General features: G+C 42.6%; 1 protein-coding gene across 2 annotated transcripts in view; it reads right to left on the reverse strand.

Moving 5' to 3' along the window:
* ARNT2 (aryl hydrocarbon receptor nuclear translocator 2) overlaps positions 1–10552 on the reverse strand; it is a 97506-nt gene extending 86954 nt beyond the window's left edge. The window contains exon 1 of one of the 2 annotated variants that reach the window (XM_064668953.1): positions 10102–10552. In XM_064668953.1, the coding sequence (XP_064525023.1) occupies positions 10102–10132 (31 nt within the window). In that variant the 5' untranslated portion in view covers positions 10133–10552. The remainder of the gene's footprint in view (positions 1–10101) is intronic. The other variant, XM_064668956.1, reaches the window with a different exon arrangement.
* Positions 10553–12949: the final 2397 nt, after the last annotated feature.

Below are 12949 nucleotides of genomic sequence, written 5' to 3' on the forward strand. Positions count from 1 at the left end.
GCCCCTCCTAGAGCAAAGTGAGGACTGGCACAGTGCCTGTGGCTTGTTCAGTTCTGCCAAGGGCAAAAAGGCTTTCGCACATCATCAGTGGATGAGGCAGAACCAATTCCTCAATGTCATATCAACCTTTTCATCAAAGCCGTCAGATACTACTTTAGAGAAGGAATAAAGAGGCATGTGCCAGCTATGAGAGTAATGAATAGTTTTCCTCAAGCAAAACATAATTCAGCATGAACTTCACGTTAATGTTCTTTCCACCCACTCACACATCTCCAACTGATTCTACTCAACCAAAATGCCAACAAGTAAAACCACCCATCTTTTAACTGAGCTCTTGTACACCAGTGCTAAGATTTCATTTACAGTGCCATCCTACAGCTGCCTAACCTCAAACATTACTTATATATTTACGTGCCTTTTTTTTTTAAAACATGCATGGAACCCGGAGAGAGAAATACAAGTAACAAAAGGGAAAAGCAAAGATACTGGCACTGGCAGCTTTCACTAAAATGTTAGAGACCATTATAAGCCTCAGTCCCATTTACAGTTCAGAACCAAAAGGTTCTGAAGCAGAAAGGACGACCATTAAAAAAGTAAGATTAAGTCTTGAGTCAGGAAATGTAGGTTAGCTTGTCTGAACAGTGAAAGAGTATCAACATATATTTAGACAAAAGGCTACTGTATCTCAGAAAGGCAGAGGTTTATTTGGTTTATCAAGAAGACATCAGAGAGTACAGAAAGTCCAGAAACACTCAGGTTTAACTTAGAAGAAAACCAACCCAACAGCTGTGATCATTCAATATCTAAGTCTCAAGCTTGAATAAACTACAAGGAACCCAAAGACTCGTATACACCCAAGTACTTCACAGTGACAACCATCAACAAAGAAGGAAGAAAATTCTCCATTGTTGTCTTATTCTGTTAGTATCCATAATGGAAATTTTATACTTAACTCTAAAATGTCTGTAATGGGATATTTTTGGACAGTAGTTCCATGTAGCACAAGTCTGATCTAGAATGTTTTGTTCTTAGTGAGAATCCAGTTCCAGCACAATAGCTCCACTTGGACCAACCTTAACTCAGAGATGGCAGGGAATCTACAGAGACATTACACATTTTAAGGTGTTTTGGAAATGGGAAATTTGGACTCTGTAGGCCTCAACACGTGGCACTCAGGAAAGACGGTCAACGTTCACTTAAGAAATTCTTAATCCCAGCAGTCCCCTGTCCCCTTTCCTGGAGATCCCTGCTATGATTGCAGAGCCAGAACAGAACACGTCCTCAACACCTCATGCCTGCTCAGGATCATGGATGGTCAGAACCCAGTGGGCAGGAGGCATCAATCCTCCTGCAGTGCAGACAGACAGATACCTCTGCCACATAAACTGTGCTTCACAGCCAATGAAGGGCTGAATACCCCCAAAGTTATTTTCACAGAAACTCTGGTCTGCTAAGTTGTCTGCAAGAAAGGACGTGATGACTAATTATTAGGACTTGAGTGCACCTTTTTAACGACCTCATGCAGTTAGAAAGGATTCTTATTTTCCAGTCCTCACAAAAGAGTTTGAAAATACTCCTGTATTTTTCTTAGCAATGGTTCGTTTACTTTAATTTCAACAATGAAAATGCACACTTCAAACTTTCACTGGTAAGCAAAAATACACTGCAACTAAGATGCAATTGCTGTTCCCACAAATCTGATTGCACAGCAAATTACACTTATTTTTCTTTTTTTTTCTCATAAACCAGAAACATTGCCTATGAAAACAAAAAAAATTAGCAGAGGAAACTTTATCCCCAGAAATCCTTAATTCGTTACATAGTTCCAATAATTTGACATCGTATTTCTAAGGCCACTGAAAAATCTCATTAAAATAAAGGGAAGTTTTCATTAGAGAGCCTTGTTTTTTACTGGTCAAAACACTACGCATTACAGAAAGTGCAGAGCATTTTCAGGGTGAGCCAGCAATATGCAGAAAGCCAGTGGATCTCTTAAAAATGCTTTAAAAAAAATAAAACTAAATCTGAGGAAACCATTGGTGTCCCCAAACACTATTACATGAACATGACTCACGGGAGTAGTCATCGGACTGGCCTCTCTTTTCCCAAATTCTCACAGGGAAGCCTCCACAGACTGATGCTGAATGAGCTGCCTCTCAGTGGCTGCAAATGTCAGAATTTAGCATTTCAAACCAAGCTTTTCTAGCTAACAGCACTTTTAAGTCTTTAAAGCTGAACTCAAAACTGAGCTGGGAACTTTGCTCACAACTCCACTGGACACAACACAATGGAAATCCAGCTCACCCAAGCCCATGTTAGCTCTGCAGAACCAACAGCAACAACATTTTTTGTCCATTAAAAGATGAAGCATGACTCAGAGGGCAGTGACACACAGTGCCATTTTATAGCTAATTTTATTACTATAATCCACTTCCCACAGCTACTGTTACAATCAGCACCTCATTTCAGGGGTTGACTTCTGCCACCTGCTGAGGGTCACCGTGCCTTGGGCAGATTAACCACTTTGCATCTGGCAGCTTAGCAAATTAAAATACTAACTAGACTCATACTCACATGCTGGTCAGCCACATAACTTCAGCAGCCTGCCCTTCTCCAGGACATTACTGAATGACTTGGAGGCATATCAGATGCAGCCTGTTATTTATTGCAGTAGTACATGGAGATTGGGGATGCACTTTGCAAAGTACTGTCTGGAAAACAGAAGACAATCTGCATTCTCTAAAGAATTAAACTCTAAATTAAATAACATTTGAGAATGTGATCTATTCACAAGAAGTTACTTTAATTCTCCTTGCATTCAAAATAATGAGTTTTATCCCAAGTTTTAAAAGTATTTCTATTCCAGTTTGATTTTTCATTCCAGATATTGCAGTTTTAAAGCATGTGCATTTCAAGGGCGTTTAACAGTACCCAGCTGTCCACCTGCCTTTACTAATAGAAAGAGCCAGCAGTAACAAGCCCCTAAAATGACCTACTTGTGTTCTGGATTGTTATTGGTAGAGTACTAGAGACCATTTTTCAAAATCAGGCCTGCATGTTCCTCAGAAACAGGTTTTGCTTTTACCTCTGAAGAATACAAATATGCACTGTTTTTGTTCTTTGCAGCTCAGTGATTTACTGGCATGCCTCTTCCCATAAAATATTTGCATATATCTGAGAGTCAAACTGTTCTGATACATTCTGTGTTTGCCAGGAAGTGAACGCTTCAGTTCAGTGTAACTGAACATTTAAAGAACGACAGGCACCAGGACAAATGGCAGCATAATTAACATACCAATGAAGAGCCAGTTGTTAATTACTATCCATTTCAGGCATTTTGTAGGAGCAACTTACCTGAAAAGCCTTTCCATCTGCATGCTGGCAAAGCCAGTAATTAAACAATTCAACACCCCTTTTGGTTGATTAGAGAAAAAAATTATAATTATTTTATATTATTCTATTTGTCACATGCAGTTGACATTCAGATGAGAAAAACCTGCAGCAGCTCAAATCTAAGCATTTGAAATTAATATTATGAGCTGTCCTTGAACAAAACAGCAACACATACACATCTAGGGCAGATGCAAGCTAATAGAGGCTCCTAATTTGAGCCAACTCATTATACCTTACAGTACCTGCTGGGTTACACAGAAGGCAGCACAGTTGCTACTTACAACAGAAAAGTACCACTTTTCTCTAAAGGGGAACTTCAGACGCTCCCTACAGAACGGAATCGGAATTTATAAGCTGTTGAAAGACCTGGGAGTAGCACCAGTAGAATGCCAGGATTCATTTACATTTAAACAACACTGACTGAGAAGTCAATACAAAGCTCAGCACAGCTCCACAGAGAAAATATGGTACTTACAGGAGCTGTGAGAAAGGTAGAGGCACCTAAGTGTGGAAAGCAGGATTGAAACCACAGGACAGAAATACTAAAGATAGGCAAAATGGGAAAAAAAGCTGACAAAAAGGAGAGGAAGTAGAAAGTTTAGAAACATTCATCAATATGTAGAGTATCCAAAACAAAGGATTTCTCTTTCTCCCTGCGCAGATGGCTTTGCTCAAGGAAGACCAGCGTGCTTTGGGTACAAAAAAATGGAAATTACATCCATCTTGAAAACAGCTTCTAATTCACTGCTGATCGCATGACTACAGACATTAATCCATGTAAACAATAAAACCGAGATCCATTTGAAATTCTGACTACCCAAACTAAAGTTTGAACCAGCCCTCACTAAAAAATTCTGTTTCTCCTTGCAGTTTCAAACCACGTAATTTCTGCACTTTAAAGGCCAGATTTTGCTGGAATCCTGTAATATTTTGTGACAAAGTAGTTCTTTCTGGAGCAGTCAAAAAGTGGATATTTGGTCCACGTGGCTTTATTCAATCCATTAATTTTCACATGTATTTTTTTTTAAACAATGGAAGGCAAAGAATTTTTTTTAAGTTTTTGCTTTGCTAACAATGTGCATCTATCTTATTCAGATTATAATCAGAAGGTAACTTAAATGTACAAAGGCAGCTTCACAAAATTTTTCTTTTCCTCACTTGACAGAATGATTGATACAGATGGGGTGACAGGAAATGCTTTACAGCTGAACAAAGAAAATACTGTTAGCAAGAAGTAAACTGTACCAATGGTTTGTACAGCAAGTGCCCACCCACGATTTCTGGAATGTCAAATTTTTTGCCTGTATCGTCCAGCAAATCTAAGTTTTTGCACAGATTATGTTACAGAATAGTAAAGTAGCACCTCTGTCTTTGGAGATTTCTTTCCCACATAACCTTTACTGAGAACACTCTCACAGTCAGAAAAGACTGTAGCTTATGTCGGTGGGTGCACACTTCTGCATCCAAGGCAGCATCTCTGCACTCCACAGAGCTGGCCAGACAGAACAGCTCATCCTGAGCTGATTCATCCATCTCTAGACACTGCTGGCCAGCCAAAGACACTTTGCTATAGATAGACTGGAAAATCTTCCACAGATCTACAAGATCCAAGAACTAAATTCCCATCTCTTAAACTCAAAGACCTCTCTTTCCCTTTTCTACTGCATATTTTAATAACATTGTGATTTCTGCAGGTAGCACTGAATTAACACATTTTCCATTCTTGCTTGTCAGTTATGAAGCAGTAAGCCCCCCAAAATTACTCTAAACGACACACATATCTGATCTTCACAACCATTTAAGCATAATCTCTGAATACATCTTCATAATGACAGCCCCATTTCTGTCCTCTTAATAACAATAATCACTACATCAACAGAGTTATTTTGCCTGCTTTGAAAAGCCTATTTTTTTCCCTTTGCTACCTAATCTCTGTTGCAATTTTCCTTACTGGTAAGAAAAATCAGCAACACCATATGGTATTACAGAAATCAGCAATCTCTCTTTTATTTTGCGTTTTTATTAGAGGCATGGGGAAACATTATTCTACTTGGAAAAAACATTTGGAACTAACCACAAGCTACTTATGCAAATTTTAAATAACTATTCTGTGATAGAAGAGATATCCCATAATGAAATCTTTTGTTATACCAATATATTAGAATTATTAAAAAAAAAAGAGATTTCATCAGTGACAGTTTATGTTCAGTACACAGTCCTGAAGGACAAAACATTATCACAGAACAATTCAAGAGGCACTAGCAACTCATAGTTTGACTGAATTATGGACCAACTCTGCAGCAAAAAACCCTATGAAAACAAGAGAACAAAAAGATCTGCAATGTAAACCTCCCATTAGCTAATGAGTGTTCTATTTTTGAGATCTTTTTTTTCAACTTTATCTTAGAATGAAGACTCCTTTTTTGCATCCCAGAAACATCAGAACTCATTAAAACCTCCATCACTAGAACACTCCATTTACTTCCCAGGATGCTGTGAAACTGATTTCCTGGTTTACTGGATCGGCTGCATTGGAATGAAGGGCAGAACTGCAACAATAAAACACAACAACTTTTGGGCTATGAGTTGAACAGACAATTCAAAATCTAATACACTGAAGTAGATCCTTTTTTTTTTTTAATGATCACTTTCAAAGCTGTGTGAAAGCTGGAGAATGGCCAGATTGTCAGCTTTAGAAAGCCAGTTCCTTATGGGAATATGGAATGGGTAGCATCAAGAAAATTCATCCACAGCACTTAATATCTCAGTAACTTGAGTGCAAATGTAAAACTGGGTAACAAATTATTTGGTTCTCAGAATGTCTGGCTGAAACAGGAGAATGATTTATCTCCACTAAACTCCCAAGCTGAACAAACAAAACCAAACCAAAACCAACTCCCAGAACCCAGTGCACTTGCCTAGAACAAGAGCTCAGATGCAGGGCTGAGTTACAAGCTTTCACTGATATGACATAAAATTACAAACTGGAAGCAAAGAGAGCTTATTTAATCATCTTTCTTCAAGTTACAACCCCAGTTTTTTCACATCTTGAATTAGCCATTGGCTAGAAGTACCCCTTGTGAGCTGCTGTGGTTGTAATGATCACACTTAAGCCCCAGTAACTCTTTTTTCTCATGTCCCATCACCTCAAGACAATCTCTAGTAGATGCCCTTTTGAGGACATGCTGTTCTCCATACCCTTTAGATTTTGGGCTCTCTGCTTAAAAAGAAAATGTTAAAAGGAGCTTTAGGGATTACATGAACAACCCAGGCTTGGGATTTTTTTTCAATTAAATATAAGGATATACCCCTAAGGATTCACAAAACCTTAAAACATAGCCAAAAATGCATCCTAAGGGATCTTCCCTCTAAGGTAACTATAGATCAACTCAAAAATCTCATGATTTCTCCTAACTTGACTTTTGAATTTGTGGCATTTTGGCAATCCATAGGGATACCTCACCAGGAGGAACTGAAAGGATACAAACAGTTCATTTCCCATCACCTGACCACAGCAGAAAGTTGCTGCTCACACATTGGACTGAGCCAGACTGGAACTCATTACCCAAGACCAAGCAATGTCTCAGGAAAAAAAAAAAAAGTCCTACATTCATTAAGAGTTTTATGTTTTCAATCCAACTTAGCTAATACACAAACCACCACGTCACATACTGCACACAAGTTAACCAAAGTTTGACCCCAAAGTAGCAACAGTTGTGGACAAAGTTTGCATTCCAAAAATACACACATTTAAAACATACATGGCACTAAGTTACTTTGCTGCAAGCAATAATTTATGAAATGCTTGTTACACCTCCACAATTTTTTTGTTCTTAAATCCCATTTAATATGCCAATCTTATTTCAGGAGGAAATAAATTAACTCTGATGCTTTGTGCCAATGCAGATGAGCTTCCCACACACCTGTATTGTGTTTCACACTCCAGTCAGTCATCCAGATTACGACAAACGAACAAAGTACTTCTAACCAGATCTGTTCCCAAAGCTAAGCATGAAGGAAGAGGAAGAAGCCTATCTCACAGAGCCCCCATTTTTGTCAGTGCAATGTCCAGCTGCAGCTATGGACAAACACCTTCACCAAAAAGAACTATATGTTTAGATCTAACACAGCCCAGGAAGCTCAGAGAGGTGGTGTGACCTCCACCACACTTCAGTCCCTGACACTGCAGTTCCCATGAGCCCCAGCCTGGAGAGGCTGCCAACTGCCCCCACTCCCATGAACTTCTCCAACTCAAACTCGCCATTGAAAAAAGAACAGTGGGAAAATGGATAAATCTGCATCTAATGCGAGAGAGAAGATGCTACTGCAGAGCAGTGCATGGTTCTGAACCAAGAGATCCCACACTTAAAGACGTTCCAGAGTTACAGAACACCCAGCTTTTCTGTCTCGCCTAATCCCCATTCCACTGCCTAGAATATGACTAAAATCACATGTATTTGTATTGTGGTAGCTGCAAGTTAATGTCCTGCCTAAATTATCAACTGTTATTAGAACCCCAGACAATTGCTTAATAAAAATTTAATCATATTGTAATTTCTAATCATCATTAAAGATGCTTAACAAGTTAATCTCTCTATTGTGCTCCCCTAACACTGCGGATCAGAAAGTCAACTGGCACAAGGCAGCACAGCTTCGCTACCACTAACAGGGCTACTTTCATGGTCCTTCAGCTGAGGATCTGTCCCCAAGAGAAAACAGCAGGATTAAAATAATTTCGCTACAGATTTTGACTGTTTCTCTGCACCACTTCACAGTTAAGGCAAAAAAATAGCGGAAGCAACAAATTATGACTTGAAAAAACCACAGCACAAATCAAGGTATTTCACACAGCTCTGTCTTCTGCTGTCCGTGGTAGAGCAAATGCAGTACTATGCTACAGATCAAAGGTCCCCTCACAGCCCAAAAACCCCTCATTTTGACTTTGTCCATGCACAGCTGCGTCTGACAATGCTTATACACAGAAAAGGTGGGAGGATCATTAACAGCCAGCGAGTTTGTCTTTCAGCTCAGATCTATCCCAACTGCGCAGACGAGGAGTGAAATGATGCTCTGTAACCTCAGCCTTACAGAAGATGTTGGTTCACTTCAGGAAACCAACACATTTCCTCATCCTTCCGGCAGACCATCAATCTGTGCTTCAGAGAGTTTGAGGACCACACTGTGCAAGTCAACTTTCACCATATCATATGCACAGAGATGCACACAGACAACACACCTGGCTCTTCTTCCCCTCTTTTTTTTTAAGTTTCTTCCATAATCCCATAATGCTCTCTCATTTCCCAAAGCAGTCACAGGGGAACAATGGTAAAGCCCTACTCCAAGGCTAAGGAATCCATGCACACTGTACCTCCTGCAACCACATCTTTCTGTGGCTTCAGCTGCAGGCAGGTAGAAATAGAAAGAGGAGAGGGCTGGTGCAAAAGGGGCACCAGGCTCTGCTATAATTCAGCAGTTTCAGCACTGACCTCTAAGCAGCCAGGGCTGTTCCTTCAGCGTGTAGCTCGGAGGAGCAGATGGGAGAATGGCAAACCAAACCCATGTCAAAAAAGGCTATTTGTATCCTCCTCTGTCTGCAACACCACTCACTGAATTGTAGCTGTGAGTGCACACTGTGAAACTCTCTGTTATCATGTGCAACATGGTATCCTGGAAACTAAATAATATTAATTTAATAACCTTCCATTAAATATTGATTTTTATTTAATATGTAGAATTCTGACATTAAAACTTAATCTGATTGACAAATATCAGTTCCTGCTTAATTTATTGGCACTTACTGAACCAAATTAATTGTTTATATCACAATATTTACTTTCAGCATGACAGCTACACTACCAACTACAGAAGGATTTAATCTAATGAACAGGCTTTACACATTAGTTGGCATTTACTCAAGCAAGCCCTTAATTGTCAGAACTGAACCTGGCTCTCCAAAAAGTGACACAATGCAAGCACATACTAAAACAAGTAAACCAGGAATCAACCTTTGATAACAACACTTTTCATTAGTATTGAGCTCAGTGCAAGATCCCTTGTCTCACTTATTTTTAGTGTCAGACACCTGTTGATTCACACTAAGTTGACCCAAGTACATCTCCAAAATATGTCGTTTCATCCAAATATGTCATTTCATCCAAACTCACTTTATTTCATCAAGTACCCAACAAAATAGATGTTGCATCCTACAGACACATAACGAAACGTCAGGGAATGTCTTCCCTCACGCAAAAATTCAAAGGGAAAATTTTTTGTAAGTTTCTTCTCTTAGTAACTGTAGCACTAACACAAAATATTTACTGCATCCTTTGGGAAACAAATAAACACACGGCACACGCCGAGGTGCCCTTGGTCAGTTTCAACACCCTGTTTTGGCTTCGCACGCCCGACAATAAACCTGCCGCTCGTAGCGGGGCACGCACAGGTCCGCGCGGTGCCCCGCTGCCCGACCCTGCTGCTCTCCTGCCCTGTGCCCGCGATGCTTATGCGAAACTGTTCATTCTCGAGGAACCCGCCCAGGGCTCCCGGCTCTGGGGGGCTCCTGGCCCGGCTCTCCCGCAGCGGGGGCGGCGGGAGGAGCGGCGGGGACCGCCCGGCCCGAGGGCTGCGGGGCCGCGCCGAGCCGGGCGGGTGCGAGCCTGCGGCGGGGGCGTGTTGTGCCACTTGGGGGGCGAGGCGGCAGCTACTCACCGGGAGGGTTTACCGCCGCCGGCGTTGCCATCTTGTCTCTGAGAAGAATTAACACAAATGCAAGAGGGGCGGAGGGATGCTCTGAGCAGCCCGGGGGGGAGGCGCGGGAGGGGGAAGGCGGCGGGGCGGGCGGGCCGGGCGGCGCGGGGGCGGCGGCTGCTCCTCCCGCCCCGGGTCCCGCTCCGCGCTCCGAGCGGGGCGGCCCAAGATGTCCGATGGCCCCGCGCCGCCTCTGCTCATGCGCCGCGCTCAGTGAGCATGTGCCGGGCGGCCGCACATGTGCGCTGGGCCCGCGGGCCGCGGGTGCCCGCCCGGGACCCCCCGCAAGAACCGGCCAGGGCGCCCCGGGACACGGCCCCGCAGCGGCCCCGGCTCCGGCGGGGCTCGAACCCGCGACCCCCGGGGCGCGAACTCCCCCGAGGGAGGGGCCGCCGGTGGCGGCGGTGAGGGCGCGGGGTGGGGGGAACTGCCCACCACCCTAAATTAGGGGAAGGGCGGGGGGCTGCGCAACACCCCCGAAACCAGGGGCAGCTGTGGGGCGCTGTCCATCACCTCTGAAACTGAGGGGAAGGGTTGGTGTGCTCTCCATCACCTCCGAAACTCAGGGTGAAAGTCGGGGTACTGCCCACAACCCCTAAAACCAAGGAGGGTGCTTGGAGTGCTGTCCATCACCTCTGACACTGAAGGGGAAGGCTGGGGTGCTGCCCACCACCCCAGAACCGAGGCGAGCTGTGGGTGCTGTCCATTACCATCTAAGCGGAGGTGGAAGGTTGGGGTCCTGCCCGCTGCACCCAAAACCAAGAAGAAGTGTTTGAGGGGCTGTCCATCACCTCCAAAACTGAGGGGAAATGTTGAGGTGCTGCCTGCTGCCCTCAAAACCAAGGCAAGCTGTGAGGTGCTGTCCATCACCCTCTAAACGAGTGGAAGGTAGGGGTGCTGTCCACCACCCCCCAAACCAAGGGGGAATCTTGGGCCACTCCTGCTGTCCCCAAAACTGAGGGGTAGTGATTGTGGTAGAGCTTACCCACTTAAGTGGTGAAGAAGGGAAGCTGTTGGACAATGTCACTGCCACCTCTGTTGTCCCCAGACAATGACATCCCTTCACCCCTGAGGTGGCGATGTCCTCTGGGAGGTGGAAGGGGAACAGAGCCCTGTGAGTCCATACACCTCCAACACCTTGTACAGAAACATCTTAGTTCTTTGTTAATAATACTGATTTCCTGGAATTACAGAGGAAAGTGTAATAACTCCTGGAGTTCTTTAAAAAAATATCCAGGAGTTCAGAGACCTTCTATGCCTCTCCAGGTGGAGCATATGAATTGTATCATATTCCTCTAAAAACCGTATTTTGCGTCACACTGCACTCACATTCACGCTAAGTAGCACAACTGAGCCTTTGTAACTCTTCTCACATTTCAAGCCTTTCCATTGCAAACACAAGGACGAAAAATACACTTTCAATGGAATTGGAGATTTTTCTCATAATCTCATAACTCAGGTCTTTAAGGGAAAAAAAAATGAGTATCACAGATTTAAACCACAAGATTTCTGAAAAGCCACTGGTGTAATAACTGTAGCAGTCACGTGCAGCATGTGTGTAATACTGGAAAAAAATTAATGAATTTTGATGGCTTTGTCATCTCCCCAGAATACCACAAAGGCCTGTTAATCTTTAAATGCCTGCCCATGGCTGTGCTCAGTTGCCCTGAACAGCCCTGCAGTAGTTGATGGGAGCACTCAAAATGAAAAGTTGCAAATCAATCCCTTGCTTTGCTGAATGAGTAACCTGAACCAGTTTATCCATTAAGATGCAAATTGGCAGAAAAATGAGGAAAGCATGGAGGCTGTGTTTACTGATTTCCTATGGAGGAGTTTAATCAGAATAGCGTTAAACGCTCCTGGTTATCTAGAAAGTTTACTTTATCTTTGATTTATTGTGCTTTTGTCTATCAGATGTGGAGCTGTTTTTCTGAGCAACTTAACTGCTTTAGTGCCTCCTGATGCTGTAGAGTTTTGGATGCTCAGCAGGCAATCTTAATTCTTATCTTGAGGCATTTACCCTGCTAATACAGGAAGACTGTGTTAATATCAGCAATTCTGTAAATACAGCTATTTCCATTCAGATAAAACGTTGTGATTTGAACAAAGCAACATTTGGAGTGACTTACCCTGGTGCAGGGTCAGAGCTCAATTCCTTTAGGTTCCTATCAAATCTGGTGTTCAGATTGCATGGCTAGTGCTGCTCATGAAAGCTTTTCAATGAGCCTCCATTATGTCAAGTTACATACATGCATAAAGGTTAAAGGATCAAACCCCTAACACTATAATGACAGTAAAAGGCCTTATAAAACCATAACTTATAGCATTAGGCACTTCTGAAGTGTCCTCTGAAGGCATTTACAAGTATTTAGGGGTTAAACCTTATCTCTCTCCTGCCAGAAAAGCACTAATATTTCTTATTTCATTTCTATTTTAGAGATAAGGAAGCCACCCCCCCCCTCAAAAAAAACCCCAGATCTGACAGTGTGCTATCATAGCTTTCAACAAACATATGGGATAAGTCCTACAATGACTGAATATAAACCAACAAAACCATTCAACTGCCTGTGCTGTCCCCATGCGTGATATCCCATGAGATATTAGATTAGCCCAGAAAGAGCACATTACAGCCAGGGTATTTGATGTTGTGCTCCGCCTAAATAAGACCTTAGGGCTTAGCATGGAACAGGTTCTGTCAAATCTACTGTGGTTCAGACATAATTATGCAAAAATAAAGCTTTTTTTCTTTTTTGTTTGCTGTGAGCTTTGTTGACTCTCTCTGTTCAGTTTCACTCGCAATTCTTTGTTC

This window comes from Pseudopipra pipra, chromosome 12, assembly GCF_036250125.1.
Source record: "Pseudopipra pipra isolate bDixPip1 chromosome 12, bDixPip1.hap1, whole genome shotgun sequence".
In the NCBI taxonomy this organism is placed as follows: domain Eukaryota; kingdom Metazoa; phylum Chordata; class Aves; order Passeriformes; family Pipridae; genus Pseudopipra; species Pseudopipra pipra.